This window comes from Paroedura picta, chromosome 2 (assembly GCF_049243985.1).
Source record: "Paroedura picta isolate Pp20150507F chromosome 2, Ppicta_v3.0, whole genome shotgun sequence".
Taxonomy (NCBI): Eukaryota; Metazoa; Chordata; class Lepidosauria; order Squamata; family Gekkonidae; genus Paroedura; species Paroedura picta.
Genome location: NC_135370.1, coordinates 100,719,728 through 100,739,080, shown reverse-complemented (window position 1 = coordinate 100,739,080; position 19,353 = coordinate 100,719,728). Strand labels below are relative to the sequence as shown.

General features: G+C 41.6%; 1 protein-coding gene across 3 annotated transcripts in view; it reads left to right on the top strand.

Annotated features, from left to right (window-relative positions):
• Positions 1-326: 326 nt before the first annotated feature.
• Positions 327-19,353, top strand: part of SPON1 (spondin 1) — a 383,122-nt gene continuing 364,095 nt past the window's right edge. Inside the window, exons 1-2 of one of the 3 annotated variants that reach the window (XM_077321896.1) lie at positions 330-1,453; positions 14,326-14,395. In XM_077321896.1, coding sequence (XP_077178011.1) covers positions 1,391-1,453; positions 14,326-14,395 — 133 coding nt within the window. In that variant the 5' untranslated portion in view covers positions 330-1,390. Of the gene's footprint in view, positions 1,454-14,325; positions 14,396-19,353 lie in introns of all 3 variants that reach the window. The other 2 variants (XM_077321895.1, XM_077321894.1) reach the window with 2 other exon arrangements.

Genomic DNA, 19,353 nt, shown 5'->3' with positions numbered 1-19,353 from the left:
ACAATGTCATGCAGAACGAAGTTTTAGTAGCGAAAACAAAATGTAAGACTAGTGCTATATTAAAGTCGTGCGGAATGGCCCTTAAAATTACAATTCTAGTGAGGAGGACACATGACAAAATCCCTGTATGAGCAGCGTGTGTGTGTGTGTGTGTGTGTGTGCCTGTGATCTCATAGACTAAAACACAGATTTTCTTCCAGCTACTTGATATAGTTCCCGGTGGGATGTGACACCAATCCTACGCTCATTTATTTCAGCATAAGAGAGCCGCTGGACGGAGGGCTTCCTTCTGAGTAGGGTGCACTGGAGCAGAGAGCTGCACGGAGTCTCCCTCATGTCTCGCCCCCCCCCCCATCCTTTCCTTCGATGTCTTCTTGAGGGAGCCAGACTCTGCCTTCTAAAAACTTCCAGGCAGGTGGGGGGCGAGGGCAAGGGCGAGGGCGCGTGATCACCCAGGTACCACCATCTGCCTCGAAGAATGGTCTGGGGAGGCTGTTTGCGGTGTCTAGCGGCTGGCTCGAAGAAAAGGGGAGTTCAGCCAAGGCATTCTTCTTTGCCCTTTTCTCCAGGGAGTCACTACCGGCTCGGGCAAGAATTTCGGCCACTCATTCCAAGTCTCCCCTGCGATCCATCCAGTGGGGGATCCCCGCTCAGATGTCTCGGAGGAGGCGGCGGCGGCGGCAGCGGCAGCAGCAACAGTGTCGTCGTCGTCCCGTCTCCCCGTCCCCCTCAGCCGCCAATCCAACCTGCTCTGCTGTTTCGCCGACCCCTGTGAATTGAGCTTGGCTAAGTAAACAGTACCGAGCTGCTAATCACACGGTCTGAAACAAAACAGCACTTCACTTCGGATCTGGCCAAGATCAGTCCTCCTCCGGCTTTCCTGAGCAGCGGCAGAGCTGGTCCTTCAGCTCGAGCCATTCTCGCCCCCCCCCCCTCTCCGCTCGCTCTCTGTCTTTCACAACCCTCCCCAGGCTTGGGGAGGGGGGAGAGACTTCGCTGGCTGCAACTGATTAAAGGCTGCGTTTGTTAGCCAGTTTCTTCCTTGTTTTGCTTTGCTTTCCTTTGCTTTCTCCGGAGACAAGAAGGGGGTGGGGGGAGGGGGGCTTTCCCCAGCCGTTTACTTCAACCTGCCCATGTTGTGATTTTTGCAGCAACTGCTAGACGCTACACAGTCCTATTATCTCCCCCCCCCCCTCAAGTTGTGGGGAAGCCCACATGATGGGACTTTATTATTATTATGGTTATTTGCAAGCCTTGCAGTTGCTAGCTTGGACTTTCCCCTTGATGACATTTGCTTCCTTCACGGATGAAACCTTAGAGCGAGCCGCCAAATCCGAAGGATATTGCAGCCGGATTCTGCGAGCCCAAGGCACTAGGCGAGAAGGATATAATGAATTTAGCCTCCGCGTGGAAAGCGATCCGGAATTCTACAAGCCGGGAAACAGTTACAGGGGTAAGTAAGTCTCTGCACTTTCAAAGGATAAGAGCGACCAGGAGCCCAGCAAGTGTCAGAACTAAAGAGGGCTTTTCTGGCTTGGACAGATAAGGTAGTCTCGGTAACTTGCTCCTACACGTTGCTTGTTTGGGGGGGATATTTCTCCCTCCTTCCCCCAATGGAGCCCAACACTTGTTCAGCGTTTTAAAAATCCTTTTGGAAGTGGTTAAAAAAGGGGTCTGGCCGCTGGGTAAAAAGTAGCTTGTATTGTGTTGCAGCAACTATTTACCTTAATTGCCCCCCTTCACTCTTCCCCATCAACTTCCTACATCAGTGGGAAATGATTCCTTTTGGTCATCAATGCTCAATGGGTGATTTATTGTCTTTCTGAGAAAAGGAAATATTAATAGTTAGTTTAGCATGTGCTTCATGAAGGTTACTGGAAGGGACCAGAATCTCATATTTTCTGTTTAAGGTCTAGTCCATTGTTTCTTCCTTCTCCAAATGCCTTCACTGAATCCTGCTTGGAAGTCATGCTGGTTGAACTTACATAACCTCATCAGAGAGCTACTTTGTTCATGCTCAAGAACAGTGTCCATTTATCATCTTTGCCAGTGCTAGGATGAGGCCTAACTCTAGAGACTCATTCAGGGAATATGTTCGAGTGGGTGTCTTTTTAAATGTAATCCTGCCCAACCCCCCCCCCCCCCAAAAGGGATCAGCAGCTCTAAGGAACAATTATACAAGTGGAAACAGGCAAGGCATAATCACTAAAGGTGGTGTAGAATCCTAAGGTTTAAAAATACTTAAAAATTCTAGGATCACCTGAATTCTAATCTTTTTAACAGGTGAATATCCTAAACAGCCTAAGTCCCAGATTGATTTGTATGTTCTATTTACATATTTACAGGATTTATATTCCACTTTTCAAGCTGAAGGTTTCTAATAACAACTTTAAGTTAAAAATAAAGTAAGCACTGTAAACTTGCCTACTTGGCCTTTTACATTTATATATTTAAAATACTTTGGGGGAAATGCATCCAATAGGAGTATGTCTCTGAATAAAGGTACCTGGTCTTCTGCTAAAAACCAGTTAATTTATTAGCACTGGAAACAGCTGTTGGAGAGGGCAAAGAGTGAAGATTTTTTTGCCATGACTTTTGACCTTCAGCTGGAGTGAATGAAAAAGCTTTGTGCTCCCATGGGACATACTGTGTTTTGGGAGAGAAGATCCTGGTTTTAGGAAAGGAATTCTTCAAAAAGCGATTGATCACTCCTGCTGATAAAGAGTAACTTTATGTAAAGGTTGGAAGAGAAATAGTCCAGAAGTTGGAACCCAGAGAATCTAATATTTCTCCCTAAACAGGTGGCCACCTAAACCTTGAGTTTGTATGCCTACTCTATGGCTTGTCAGTTTTTAACCCAGCTCCTGGGTTTCTTTGCAGTTGCTGCCTTGTACATGTGCTCATAAAGGTTTGAAAATTATCCCCAGTGAAATGTTTCAACGGGTATCACATTTAGCTGCCAAGAAGGTTTTTGTTCTTGGCATCTGAGGAGAAAATGGGTTTCAAATAAACTTCCAAGACAAACTTGGAGAACATATGAAAAATTTTGCCAGCTAAGTGCAATTAAATCATTATTTTCTCATATTTCCTAATGGTAGAAGGATCCCTCCCCCCCATTTTGATTGATCACTACTTACATAGCATCACACACTGAGCGCAAAATGACTTTCAAAGCTAAATTCTTCCAGAATCTCCTAAACTTTGATACAGCAAGAAAAAAATGTTGCAAGAGTAACTTTGTTTCCTACAACACAGCAGTTTCTGTGTTGTCACTTTTGTTTTATTTTTATTAGCTGTCACGAGAGTTTTAACAAGTCTCAAGCAGCATGAAATGACATCATGGCAAGATTAGAAATGGCTTTCCCCTCCCCCCCATGGTTCATTTCTTAAAATGTGATTGAGCTGGTAAATAACTGTCTTATCTGCACATAATCTCTGTAAAACAAAAAGCTAATTAAGGACAAGCCACCTATAAATTACCAGGAAACATGAATAATTTTGCATAAGATGTTAAGAAAGACAATTGAGTTATAGCCAAGGATTTGGCAGACAATGGTAACAAAAGCTTAGGGCGCTATGGGGGAGGGGATCCTGATTCTACATTCTGGAGGCACCAGTGTCTATTTCCAATGTAGTTTTGCCACTCTTGAGAGAAGAGACCACCAATGTGGAGCCTGAAACTGCTCTTCAAAGACGGGGAGTTTCTGCCTGCCACTGCCACTCTCTTTGGTACATCTTGTTGATCTGACATGTTCCTGTCTTTAGATAAGCAGGTTATGACCCATTGCAAAATGGCAAGGAGAAGTCACATTTCCTTGTGCAAAAAGGAAGGTCTACATGTAGGAATGTTTCTTTTGCCAACTAGCAGATAATACAATAAATCTGTTTCCCATAGCATAAATCTTGCTTTTGCAGACTATGTGCAGGAATAGAACTGATGAATATCCTTGCGGAGGCTCTACCATGAGGTTTGTTTCCTCAGCCAGTGTTTATTTATTAGCTATTTACCTTGCCCTTCCTTTCAGTGGCACGCATAGTTCTCCCCTCTTCAGTTTTGTCATCACAGCAACTCTGTGTCCCGACCTTGGGTACCCCAGGCTGGCCTGATCTCATTAGACCTGAGAAGCTGAGCAGGGTTGCCCCAGGTAAGTATCTGGAAGAAAGACCCCCAACAAATACAAGGGTCATGATGTGGAGGCAGGCACTGGCAAACCACTTCTAAACATCTCTTGCCTTGAAACGCTAAGTCAGCTGTGACTTGACAAACAACAAACAAGCAAGTCTGAGAGAGTTACTGGCCCACAGTCAGTAAGTGCATTTTTGTGTCTAGGGGTGTGAGGAAGTGCATAATCCATGCTTGTCAATTTTCATCATTTGCCTCCATGTACATTTTATCTTATATTGGTTATATCGCATGATGTGAAAATTAATCATGAAAACTACTGAAACTTCTCTAGTGATCCTAGTATCATTAAATGAATTCTGTGAGGCTTAGGCAAGATTCCTTACTAGTATACTCAGAAAGTATATCCTGAAAATTTAAAACTGGTAGCTGGGGGCTTAAACAATGAATTCTCAGAAACATCATCAAATTACATTTCCCGGAATTCTAGGGAAAAGCCATGACAGTTAAACTGGTACATATCTAACTCGATACTATATACTTGCCCTGAGCCTATAGCATTATTCAGATATCCAGTGACTGTAAATGGGGTGGGGGTGGGAGTAAAAGGATCATGCCCATTGCCTCAACCTTTATGCATTCATCCAAATGGAATCTCTCTCTGTGTGGTTTGTCAACCTCCAGGGGTGGCCTGGAGATTTTCTTGAGTTATGGTTGATATCCAGACAAGACAGATCCATTTCCTTTGGAGAAAATGGTTGCTTTGGAGGGTGAAATTTATAACATTATACCCTGCTGGGGTCCCTCCCCTACCTAAATTCCTCCCTCTAGAAACTCTATCCCCAAACTCTCCACGTATTTTCCAACCCAGAACTGGCAACCCCGTGTGAGTGTATCTTGTGTTGTGTATAGGCTGCTTCTGCATTCTGGAAAAGGCCTTTGATCACATGCATACAACCTGTATGCATATGATAAAGAAGCTCTATCCCAGTCTTTCTCAACTTTTTTACCATTGAGAAATATTTTTCAGGCTTTGAGAAACCCCAGAAACTTGGACCCTTCCTCTTCCCACCACCGCCAGGCCTATCATTGGCCATTTTGGGAGGGGGTGGTTGGGTTGATATTACCATATGTGGCCATATCACCCAATGTATAACAATTTTTAAAAGATATGAAAAATAAAAAGATATAAAAGATCTTTTTAAAAGATATGAAAAATTAACTCCTACCCATTCAGGAAACCCTTCCAGGGCTATCAAGAAATCTCAGGGTTTCACGAAACTCTGGTTGAGAAAGCATGGTCTATCTAGTCTCTTACAAAAGTTCATAGACTTCAGAGTGAAAGAAGGATGTGAACAAAAATATTGTTGATTTTAGATTTAAAATTCCCTGTCCCTTTTTATTGACATAATAATACATACTCATTTTTGTTATTATATTTATTTTTAGTTTCCATTGATTTCAAATGGAAATACATTTCCATCAATACTTATGTTATGCATCCAAATGGAAATAAATTTTCAGGGATTGTTGTGCCCCTCACCCTGACAAGTTTTCGGTGCAGAGGCAATGAGAACTTTCCTTTTGCAAAGCAGGCACAAGAAGGCATTTGTCAAGTCAAGAAAGGTTGTTGTTCATACAAACAGCAGATAACAGAGCTCCTGCATGAGTTTACATGAATCTGCCATTCGTATGAGAAACAAGGGGGGGGGTATAAATGGGTCTCATGAGTGAAGGAAGTTAAGCCTGCTTTCTTCCATGCCTTCCCTCGATACATTAGACTGCTTAACACAGTTTTCTCCTAGACCAGCTCTGATCCTGGAAATGAGTTGGACCATGGAAAAATGCTGAAAGAAACCAAAGACAGAGATGTAGGGCAGGAATGGGAGCAGGGTTTAGTTCTCCTTGTTCACACATTCCATTCTTAAAAAAAAAAAACAGTTCCCTGGTATAAGCAAACTAGTATGAGGATATGGTATGCAATTTGGTGCTTTGTTTCATTAGTGAAAAAAGATAGCTTGTTCTTTTCCTTATTGGGACTAACACCAGTGGAGCTGATGAGCAGTGGAATGGAGTGCTTCACATACTGCCATGGCGGCTACGAAGGAATGCTAAAGATGTCAAGAAATCTCAGATCTGTTCTCATCACAGGTCCCTCTTTTGCTGATTGGTTTGATCCTAAATGTGCCTCTTAATTTCTCTCTTTGTTAGTAATCAGGATGCATGCAGATGTCAGTTAGAATGCTATATTTGCCAGTTTGGTGTAGTGGTTAGGAGTGCGGACTTCTAATCTGGCGTGCCGGGTTCAATTCTGTGCTCCCCCACATGCATCCAGCTGGGTGACCTTGGGCTTGCCACGGCACTGATAAAACTGTTCTGACCGGGCAGTGATATCAGGGCTCTCTCAGCCTCACCCACCTCACAGGGTGTCTGTTGTGGGGAAAGGAAAGGGAAAGTGACTGTAAGCCGCTTTGAGCCTCCTTCGGGTAGGGAAAAGCGGCATATAAGAACCAACTCTTCTTCTTCTTCTATATACTGGGGCATGGGGAAGTGTAGCTTTTGATTCTAGGGTCCCAGTCTGCTATGCTGTGTCCTTGAAGAAATGCTAATCTGCAATACAATGGAAATCACAACTGGTCTGTTATTCAAAAAGTGGTATATATAAACCATCACATATGGTAGCAGGGATTGGAAGGTAACCCATCTTGGAGATGGGAAGAATTTCTATGATCAAAATGATTGTATTACCATTGAAGAAAAATCTGCTGGCAGTTTAACCAGAAATATCCACATGTTCACAGGGAATAATATTGGATTTGATTTGGCTGGTAGTTACACTTTCTGTGAGAATGTGATTCTTCCCTGGGAAAGAGAAAGCAATTCATATGATGAACAAGTTCATTGATCTTCTATGGGTCCAGGAAAGAAGCATCTGGTTGCCTGTTGCCAGCATGTGTGAACAACTTATTTGCTTCAGTTTGTCATTCTAGTAAGCGAGCTGCCTTTTGTTGGAGAGGGGACCTATTAATGCAATCCTTTCCTGTGATTGGTTGTTCTTTAATCAAAGACACCACCCTCAATTGGTCTCAGAGGTGTTCCCTCAACAGCCAACTGTGTTTATTTTTTTAAAAAGGTTTTATGCACTATGTATGCCTTGCCCTGGGATGCATTTTTTTTTAACTTTTGGAAATTTCCAGCCAAATTGATTGCTTGAGTCAAAAGTCCATTATAAAAACTTTTATCCAATTACAGCAGTTAAGGACAATTTAAGAGATTTTGTGTAAGTGTTTGCAATAATCAGTTTCTGAATAAATTTTATTATGAATGCCAGTAATGGATTTGCAAAATAAGCACATTGCAATCTATCTAGATTTTAATTATGAATACACTTGGGGGGATATGCCCAATACCTATTACATTTTAGACTTTCAACTCCTGAACTCTAAGGACTTCAGACTGACATACAAGGTACTTAATTCTTACATTTTAAACAAAGTCACTAAAGTGCATAGACCTGAACTTTGCAGATTCTTCCTGGCCTTAGTACAGTACTGTAACCTTGTGCTCAGTACAACTGTGCACATCAAGCTAGGAAAACAGGTGTATTATCTACAATATTTAACTTCCTTACTAGTAACAATAACAGTGTTCCAGAGCAGAAAAAGAGTTTGCAGCAAACTCCTGGAGTGCATTGAAAGTGTTCCTAGGGGACTTATCCTATTTAAGTGAGGTGGACTGTCAGGTGGAAGGTCAGAGACTCTGTTTCTAGGGACTCCTCCTGTCTGAACATAATTCTCTCTGGATTTTCATCAATTTTTTTGCCTCCTAAAACCCAAGTAGTTCCATCAGTGCTCTTCCAAATGAAAGGAGGAGGCTGTAATTGTCAGCTCTTTTAGTTGTCTTGCCAGCATCCTGGGTGTAGGTGTTTTCTTAACATTTCAACTGCTAAAATTTGGAGGCTTTAACCAGTTATTTTAAAAGAAGACATGGCTGCTTTTATCTTTGTAGAGAAAAGTATTAAAATATTGCTGTAGATTTATACCCCCCCCCCAAAAAAAATCTGAGGGCAGAAGGTATAAAACTACATTTCATTAACCTTGAGAGAGACAGAGATTTATTTCTCTGATTTCAGAGATTTATTTATTGAGATAAATGTAAGAATTTTAGTTTACAAAGGAGCTCTGATGTTGTGAAATTATTATGGTAGAGTTTTAGAAAAGGAGAAATCCCCAAAACTGATCTTATTTCCCCCAGAGATCCAGCAGTAGATCAGAATTGGAATCTAGTAGTGCCTTACAGTGCAGCAAGGTTTTTCAGGGTATAAGCTTTTATAAGCACTCAGTGATGGTTTATGCACTGGAGGTTTCATGCCAGGCTTCAGGCTAGAGTTTCAGTCTTGGCAGGTTGCCACACCTGTTCCTGCACTGACATAGGGGAGCATTTGGCCTGGTGCACCTCATCCGCCCCCAATTTGTGTTCCTGCAGGGGAGCTGGGGCAGTGAAGTTCCTAGTGCATAAATGGTCGGTGTCAGGTGGAGATGAGGTTACATGGAAGTACCTTCCACCATGTACCACCTTCATCAGTGTAGAAATTCAATTTCCCCCTTATTTTTTAATTTTATTTTTTTTACAAGTAGCGTAAGTCTCTCTATGACCCATTATGCATGGCAGCAGCCACGTTGGGCTGCTGCCGGGCAATGCTTCCCATGTACTCATGGAGAAGGAATCCCCTGAAGTATGCGTGCTGCCTCAGCGTAGCACAGGCGCGCGGACATGCACACAAGTGTGCACAATGCCGGGGCTGGAAAGCCCAACTCACTGCCTGAAGGCAGCAACAGTGAGGAGGTGAGTGGGGGGAATGGGCCCCCCACTGCACAATGGCAGGAAGCAGCATACCACTCTCCCTCCAAGGTGGGGGTGGGGGGACTCCCCGGTCAGCTCCACAGGGGCGTGCAGTGTCCCTTCAGGGACACCGTAGGTTGAGGGAAAGGCTGGGCCAAAAGGCCCGACTCTTCCACTTATGCACGGGACTGGCCCAACCCAGCCCACACCTGGCACTTATGGTATCCCAGGGAATGCAGAAGATTCCACGTTCCCTTGTCGCGGGCCTTCCAGGGTGCTGCGCTGGGCCAGGATTGGGATGGCGGCAGCAGCAGGTTGCATAATCGGGGCTGCCCTGCTACCGCCATGCAGGATTTCCAGCCCCTTGCATAATGGGTCTATATGAGACTATCGCTAATCTCAGAACACTGAATTAAAAAAAATAAATAAAATGACAGGGGAAGTTTAAAAGGAGCTGCCCAAGGTTTAGTTCCTTGCTGGTAGTGACTTGAAAGGAGGATCAAAGAGGAGGCAAATGGCAGCTTCCATGCCTAGAATGGGGTGGGGGACGGATTTAATTGCTGCATGCAAACAGAATGAAATCATCAATGGGAAATGATATTGACATGAGATATAAGGAGAGACAGACACTGGGAAGGGAACCTTAAAGCTTTGAAAATATTTTACCCTTTCATGCTTTTGTGAAAAAAGTTTGGAGTGAAAAAACATTTTGGCAGTATCTGGAAGACTAACATTAAAATGGAAGCTGAGCTACATGGACCTTCTGCAAACAGTTGAACTTAATAATTGCTTGGGATCGAGCAATCTGGAGGATTGAGTGTAGTTGGCAAAGGACAGGCTCTAAATATGTTAACGCTAAAATGCGTGCATAAAATCTGAACCATGAGGATTTAAATAGAAGGCACTTGCCATTCACTACTACACAGTAGCGATAAGGCAATTGTGTAAATTTAACTTTGGATACCACTCCACCATGTCACAAGTGACTTTAGAAAAATGTATTTTTAAAAAAATTGTAACTGCAGAATAAATATACCTGAGGAAAAAGAACTGTGTGTAATGAAGGCACAGAAGTTTTTAACAAATATTATCTGGGAGTTCACTTGGTCAATATTAGTAGAGGGAGAGATAGAGGTTAGGGGATTAGTTCCTGAGGAGAATCTAGATGTTGCAGATGGAATATAGCAAGTTGTGAATTAGATAGAAGGATTAATATTAAAACTGGCCAATTATAATTGATTTTATATAATTGATTTTATATTTTACTGGAGTAGATTTACCATTCCTTCCAGAATCATTTCTGTTGACATACTGGCCAACTTTGAGATGGTGAAGAGAAAAGTTGACTTATTGACATTGCCCAATTAACAGTGGTGATATTATGAAAAAGTCCAATTCCCCCTACCTTAGAATTGTGGCATACAAAACTATGGGATCGTTTTGTTATTGCTAAGTTGACATGATAATATTTTAAGGTTTACCAATCCAAACTATTGTACAAAATTACCTTAATTATTTTATTTAGTTATTTCCATTTTTAACCTGGCACTAATGGCAAATGCCAGCTCATGGTGGCTTACAACATTTTAAAAGCACAGATTACAGTAAAAAAACAACTTCAAAACTACAAACCAACATCAATTTAAACCATTATCAATAATAATTAAACAACATTAATCATAAACAACATTAATCATAAACAGTGTTGAAAGCAACCATGTACTTTGGATGTACTTTGGTAGTAGTGGAAGGAATTAGATGTAAATTCCGATTTCCATTTTTAAGGTTTCGTGGAGGGGCCCAGGATGACCCGAGTTGCTATCCTGGCCTCAACCAAACACCTGTTGGAAAAGCTCTGTTTTACAGGCCCTGCGGAACTGAGTCAGTTCTGTCAAGGCCCTGAGATTCTCCAGGAGTTCATTACACAATGTGGGAGCCAGGACTGAACCCAGACTGCAGATGGCCTTAAAGGTCAAAAACAAAACATTGAAGCAGATCCAGAATTCAACTAGCAACCAATGCAGCTACCTCAGTACCAGTTTGTTCTTGTAAGAACCCCAACAGCCGTGTTTTGTACCAGTTACAATTTCTGTGCCAGGGATAAATGTAACTTGCATACAGCAAGTTACAGAACTCTAGGGTGGAGGTGACCATTGTATGTATCACAGTGGCCAGGTGCTCTGGGGCCAGATAGGCACTAGTAGCCTAGCTTGGTGAAGATGAAAAAATACGGACTGGGTTACTCTCATGACCTGTGCCTCCATAGAAAGGGAAGCATAGAAGATCACACCCAAGTTCATGGTGGGCTGTGTAACCTGAAACTGCACTCCATCCAGGCAGGGCAAACATACTTCCTGATCTGGTTTTTTCCTATCTAGCCACAGGACCTCCATCTTGGAAGCGTTGAGTTTCAGGCAACTCTCCTTGAGCCAGGCTGTCATTGCTTCCAAACAACCAGCAGATTTTGGGGGGGGGGGTCAGATTGGCTGTCCATCAGAAAATAGAGCTAGGTGTCATCCATATATTGATGCAACCCAGCCCAAATCTCCAGACCAGCTGGGTCAGAGGGAGCATAAAGCTGCTGAACAGCATTAAGATGTTTAACATCTTCTATTTAGCATACAATCCTTCAATATCTTTCTGGAAAATAGAGCAATTTATAGAGATTTTTAAAATAATATCAATTTTCTGTATTTGTAGTTATTTTTATTGCTATTTCCTTTTTCCTTTTAATATATATTTTTAATGAAGGCACAGAATCTAAAATCAAGATTAAAGGCTTACTGCCCTGGGAATCTACAGTAAAATTTGTGTGTGTGTGTTTGTGTGCTGGGCCTCAATTAGGTCATGGAGTAAAAGGAACTTCACATCATGCAGCCATTGTTCCTGATTGAGAAATCTTCATGCAGCTCTGGTTTTTAAGTTGAATTGGCTTTTGCTAATAAATTCTAAAATCTTTTAAAAACTGGTCTAAAAAACTGAACCACAAGAGTTCTCTGCATGTTTCAGCAGATGCTATATATTCAGACTCCGAGGAAGACAAGCTTACTTTAGTTTGCTTTCTATGGCCCTAGGAGATTGGTTCATCTCCATACAAGAATAAGTACTCACTTATTTATAGCTAAGTTGTCTCCTGCATCTGTGTAACCAACTAATTTTGGATTATTAGTGGATGGCAATTTTAGTTTCCAATCCAGAGTTCCTTTTTGATATGTCACCGCATTTCTTGCCACAACTCACTCTTTTTTGCTAGGTGCACTTGTCCTGCTCAGGATCCTATCACTAGTTGCAATATCTGGTCTTCTGGTGGTGCTTAGATATTCCTATGTTGTTTCTGTACTGATGTTAAATGCCTAATTATTTCAGAGTTCTTAAAGTGTTGACACATCTGTAAGAGCTCAATTATTTTCTGTCTTCTTATTTCCTTTCAATTTGTATGCCCAGGTGGTAAGAAACATCTCCTAGCTCTTTAATTTCTGTTTCTCTGTTTAGGCACTTTACCACAGTGTTAGAGTCCATTTGCCTGTCCTAACCTAGAATCAAGTTATCAGCATACATGAAAATAAAAGTACAATGTCCATCTTTGTGCTTAGTGTATAGATATGAATCTGTTTCTCTTTGCTTGAAGCCCTGTACTATTTTTCCTTTTATTTGGCTGGTCTTGCATCATCAAGAGAAAGAAATTGACAAGGCAAGCTAAACAATTATTAATAAAACATTCAAAGGAGCCATTTTCCTCCTTTGGCAAACAAAAGAAGATCCTCTCTCACCCCATTTGTTTAGCCCTCTGTCCCTTGTTTGCCTCCTGGAGCTGGCGGGGGACTGGCAGGCATGGCTCTGAGGAAAATGGTTGGAGGAACAAAGGGATAGAAGAATGAGGTTCCCTCACACTGCCCTAAAGGGACTGTACCAGCTAGACACAGGCAGCTTGGCCAGCACAGAGAGCTTTAATGGTACTTCCCATTGAAAAGGGAAAGCTCATCTACTCCATCCAACAAAGAATTGGATTAACTAGTTTTATTATAATACGGGGTTGTGTACCCCAACACATATACCAGCACACTATGGAATCTTATGCGTGGGGGGAGGTTGCAGTGTGAAATGGAGCACCTTGTACTGTCTTTACCCTCTATCATGCACCCCTTTCCCCAAGTACACAGTCTAGCATTAATGCTATGATGAACTACATTGCTGAACACTTTTTAAGGTGTAACCACTGAAAATACTTGTGGTGGTGTCCTGGTGAGGCAGGAAGGTGCTGAGCCTACTGTTGCTGCTACTGCAGCCCATACCCAAGCCCTTCGCCTGCTCTTGCACGTTCTTTCCTTTGTGCACCTGTAGGGGAGAGAGGAGCAGGGGCAGGTAAGCCAGAGAGCCATAGCTGAAGGGGCCACCTTGCCTTGCTTGCTCCTGCTCCTTTCCAGCTTATGATGTTTATGGGCAGTCTGTTCTGGACATTTTCAGTCAGAATTGCTTTACCACACAATTTTATCAGTTTGACCTGCATCCATGAACATGAATTTGCTCATCTTCAGTAAAGATCTCAATTTCCTGTCATCAGTGCCATTCTGCTCAGGTAAAGCTTACCAACTTCCTTTGTTAAGAAGATTTGTGTGTAGTACAATGTACACTACTATTATTCATCTGTAGCATTTGAAGCTTTTTCACAAACTTGTAAGAAATCATAGTGATGAATCTCTTGAGTAATTTGTGAACGTAACTCATTTGTCTCAGCAGATATGCAAATGAATATCTAGTTGAGGAATCATCCAGAAGGATTAAAATATATGTATTTCCACCATTTGATGTTACATGTACTGGTCCAAGGACATCACTATGAATGAATTCTAATGGCTTGCTAGTACTTTTTTGGGGGAAATGACGGTCTAAGTCCTTTATGTAATGTTTGTTTATGATACTCATGTCACATGACTTTGTATTAATTCCTTTGGCAAGTTTCTGAAGGCCTAGGATTACGTTTGGTTTAGTATATCCTAGGTGCTTGTGCCACAGTTCCAAGGTCTATTAATCTTTCCTTTCACGTGCTAGGTGTACCTGTTTGTCTGCAAAACTCAATTCATATACTTTCCCCTTTTCATTACCTTTTGCATATGCAACATAGTAATTGCTAATAGCACATTTCTTATTTCCAGATAAATGTCAAAGTGTGTTGCAGACTATACTCAGTAAATTACAGTTTGATTCAGTAATGTATAGGACATCTCCAACTTAATTTAGGAAATTTTTGTGAGGTGAATTTCTTTTTCAACTTCTTTCTAGAAATGTAACTTGAGCCATTCGGTGATTCAAGTGCAAGAGTCCAATTCCTTGCCTTTCTCTGTTGTTTTTTCTTCCGCTAGGATTCCAGCAGGTCCTTTTGCTTCAAGGAGTATATGAAATCTTTTAAGCCAGCTTCTATACTTCTCAACAGTAAGTTTTGGGATCTCCAAATATCTGCTTGACTCAACTATCCTTATCACACCAATGTGGAGAAGAACGATGAAAACATTTTAAAGATCAAAAAGGCACACGAGGGAATCTACTAATGAAAGACTTAATGTCCTATTTAAACTTTGAGCTTAATTTAATTCTGATAGACTCTCGGCCCATAACCCATTGGTTTAAATGTAAAAATATAATTTGCCTTGAAAACGCAGATGCTTTATGCAGTATTCTTGATTCTCCACATTTCCCAGTTAAAGGGAAAGTGCTGTTCAAACAAATTACAAAGATGACCTGACTGGAATGATAACAAGACAAAGAAATTTTACTTACAAAAATAGTACATCTTACATAACATATTCATATAAATTAATTTGCTACAGCTTCAAGTCCAGATAAGAGAGAAGAAAAAGGAAGGTACTATATAAGAAGGCAATCAATGACCAAAGAGGCTCAAAATCTAAATGATGAGAGGGTGGGGACAACTGTACTTGAGAGACAATTTTCTTAATCCTTTCCCTTCCAGAAAGCTTATACTTTCATTCATAAGAGCATATTTTGCTTTTATTTTTAATCCATGGATTCTATGGTTTAGGTTTTATAGGGTGCCTTCTTGTTTTCAATGACACAATTGCTTTGAAATAGGGTTACCAATCTTAGCCTAGCAACTAGTAGGAAAAGGGGAAGTGTAGGGACATGGGGGGCAGATATCACTACCAGGGAAAATTTGGAAGTGACATCACATCTCTCAAGGAATCACTGGAAACTCTATGGTAAACATTGCAGCAATTCCTAGTGAGGACTGCCACAGTGTAAGTGTGCTGGATTCTTCTTATTTCCTTTCTCATTTCACAAATGGTCAAGGGCATGGCTTTATAAGCATGCATTGGGTGGCTGATTCACTTCTCGCTGTCATAGGAACATGATTGGTATTCTGCTTAATGATTAGTGGGTGTTGGGCTTGTTGTAGTCTTTCTGTACCTAGGCGAGGAGTCTTTGTTTTCCATATCTCCCCTGTGCTGAGTGAGCATAGAGTAACAACTAGCTGGTACACGAGCTGTGTTCCTGGGTTTGGGATTTAGGATTGGTCTTAGAAATACTAACACACAAATTTTGCTAGTCTGGATTTTGTATCAAATGCAGTGCAGTTTCATCTTGATTACAAACATTAAAAGCATGGGGAGCAAAAATAATTGCTGACTTCCAATCACAGTGAGTCAAACTTTTGGAGAAAACATAGTGTTATTTTAAAACTATTAAACTTTTCAGAATAGAACTGCAGTGCTTGTTAGCTTGGTTTTGAACCTTTAGTGCTAATATATTCGAAGCTTTCTCTGTAACAACTCTTTTTTTGCTAGTAATAAGGAGACTTGTGTAATCAGTGATTCCAGAAGCTTGTAAAATGATAAAATTAGGAAAGTTGCCACATAAATCACAAGCACTAGGTACTCACCTAGACTCATCCATGAAAAGAAATACTAGAAGGTTCTTTTTATTGATTAAAAACTAAACTAGGGTAATGCATTTTAAATGATCTGTCCAGCAGCTAATTCCTATGCTTAAACCGTTTGTTGGCACCAGCTTAGTAAAACATCATACAGTCAGTTTGCTTGTGATTCCGCACAAAATGTATTCTTATGCTTTGGAGATCTATGTTTTGCTTTCTTCTCACCAGTCCCCATTTTTGACAATTTGATGTGGCATTTTGGTTTCTGCTGACCTCTGTGTTGAAAGTAATTTGAAAATGAGAATATGTAGTTCAGAAGGCAGTAGAAAAATCTGGCATGAGATATCCATTCCCTTCTGCAATGAACTTCATGACATTTTGCCTTATTCGGTATTAGTCAGTGCTACTGTGGCTTTATAGCCTAAAGGATTGAATTCAGCATTTATCTCGTGCAGCTATGATCCTGTCACATTTATCTGTGGAACGGAAAATATGTATTCAACTAAAGAAGAGATTTATTCAAGAAAGGGTAGAAAAGTTATTGACCTAACAAACCACTGACATAGCATGCACATTCTGTTTATTGAGATTATTTTTGTAATGTTGGTTGGTTTTCATTTTAGGTGTCTTTTATTATTATTTTGATTGATTTGATAGCTGTTCACTTAGATAAGCAAATATAGCTATTCCTTACTATGTATGGGAATTCCGTCTTATATGGGAGTGCAGTCTTGGTCTGTAATTTTCCCTGTAACACATTGGTTGACATTGGCTAGAAAATCTGATTACTGTTGTGCATACAGAGATGTTCTCTTGTCATCTGACTAATCCTTTCTTCACTAAGTAGTCTTTTGATTAATTGAGCCATTAGAAGTGTAGGCAAGCAGCCTTTACTGGCCATGCAAAAAGATGAAGTATCCTTAATAACTGAGCATGATTTCTGCAATGATAACAGAATTGCCAGGTCTCCCACTATAGCAAGAGAACTCTCACTGGCAATCCTCATTAGCTACCTTTACTCCATGTGGCAGTGGAGAAAATTTTTAAAAACTACATTGTGCTCAATATGGTATCACTTCATAGGAAACCCAAAACGATGTCATATTGCTCTAAGAAATGTTGGAAACTCTGCTGTTTTACCAGTGAGTTTCCAACGATTTCTAAAGTAATTTGACATCCTGCTTGTCCCCCCCCCCCCAAAAAAAGTGGCATCATTGTGCATGTGACGTTGATGCCCCCAAGTTTCCATATGGCCAGAAAATCCTTTATAACCATCAGGCCATAGGAAGGAAGGCTTTGAAGTGTGGAGGGGAGGAATAAAGTGATTTAATATCATGCTATTGGAGGTCACAGGTGTCTCACCATTCTGACCACTGTGTGAAAATGCTCTAATTTTTTTTTGAAACAGTGCCTACTGCTATGTGGCATCACTTGCTTAATAATAAAAATAAAGAGAAAATGAGTGCAATATGTCAAGGCTAAGCTACTTTTTTTTTATATTATTTTTTTTTTTTTATTTATCATACTTCTATACCGCCCTCCCCGGAGGCTCAGGGCGGTTTACATTATAACAAGGAACCTTACATAAAACAGTCTGTAAAACATATACATCAATAACCAACAATTGCAACCAAACACAACACAGTATAACAGTAAACAGTTGTGATACAAACAGGTCCAGGGCTTGTTGATGGGATTCTGAGGGGGGTGGTTTATTGATTGAATTCTGAGGGGGGGTGGGGGGGGAGCAGGGGCCCTTGGTCGCTGTTGATTACGTCTGGTCTCGGCCAAATGCCTGATGGAGGAGCTCCTTCTTGCAGGCCCTGCGGAACTGTTTAAGCTCCGTCAGGGCCCTGATCTCTTCTGGGAGCTCGTTCCACCAGGTAGGGGCCAGAACAGAGAATGCTCTGGCCCTGGTCGAGACCAGACGGACTTCTTTAGGGCCAGGGATCCTTAGCTGATTTGAGGCAGTAGAGCGTAGAGCTCTTTTGGGGGCATAGGCGGGGAGGCGGTCCCTCAGGTACACTGGGCCCTGACCGCGTATGGCCTTGAAGGTAATTACCAGAACCTTTAGTCTGATCCGGAATTCAACTGGTAGCCATTGCAGCTGATGAAGAATAGGCCGGATATGGGACCTCCACGGTGTTGCCGTGAGGATCCTGGCTGCTGCATTTTGAACTAGTTGTAGTTTCCGGGTCAGGGCTAAGGGCAGGCCTGCGTAGAGCGAGTTACAAAAGTCTAGTCTAGAGGTGACCGTCGCATGGATCACTGTGGCTAGGTGTTCCGGGGCCAGGTAGGGCGCTAGTAGTTTGGCTTGGCGGAGATGGTAGAATGCCAGCCGCGCTACCTTTGTGATCTGGGCCTCCATTGTGAGGGAGGCGTCCAGAATCACGCCTAGGTTCCTGGCGGCATGAGCCGTGGAGAGCTGCACGCCATCCAGGGTAGGCAGGCGCGCTTCCTCGCAAGGGCCCTTCCTACCTAGCCACAGGACCTCCGTCTTTAAAGGATTGAGCTTCAGACGACTCTGCTTGAGCCATCTCGTCACTACCAATGTTTCCAGCTGTTTCTGGGATCAAAGTAGTCAAACACTGAAATACCAGTAGCTTCTTCACAAAAAATGGAGCCAGGTTCCCACCACAAGGCACAGTTTATTTCCATAATTTGGGACAGCCACGTTAGTCTTCTGTCACAGTTATTTTCAAGTCTGAGTCAAACAGACTAATTTTAATGAGGTACAAATGGTTGTAGGTGGCGGCCTACTTCTTCAGCTGCCAGAACTGCTGGCAGCCAGCAGTATGAACCTGTTAACGGGAGGTTTACTCTCAATAATTTTTAAGAGGAAAGCAACTTTTATTTTGCAAATTACATGTGCAAGCCAGAAGTAAATGAGGATGAATTATTCACTTAGCCTTTGAAATGGGACAAGAGCTCATAATTCTTATTGAAGCCCTGCTTTAGGCAACCTAATATGTATTCTTGCTTTGTCTCTTCACGTTCCATATATTTGCCAGATTTTTAAAAAGCACCGCCATTTTGAGTTCGCTTCAGAATTGAATTCTAGAAAAAAATAATTTGGTGAAATAAAAGGTTGCCTTTATTTAAGGAAGCAAGGATTTTGTTATATACAAACTTACTTTATAGTATGCATTGATGGAATGATTGATAAGCAAACACACACACTGACAGTCACTGAAACAAAACAGGAATACTGTAATTCAATACTGTGCTCTTGAATTATCCTAACTTTGAACCCTGGTCCTCCCAAGCTACTTCCCCCTTCCTGAACAAGACCACATGGCAGATGAATTCAGTGCACTGAGTGATCTCTGACAGGGATCCTAAGAAGGCTGAAATACTCTGCTATGGAGCCTAGAGTTCTGTTTGCCAAAAGGTGGATGGCATCTTTTCCTGTTGCTCTGAGATCCTGCCAGTGGGAAGGAAGCATAAGATGTTTAAAAATTGGTTTTATCTGTTGTTTAAAAGCTTGTTTTATAAAATT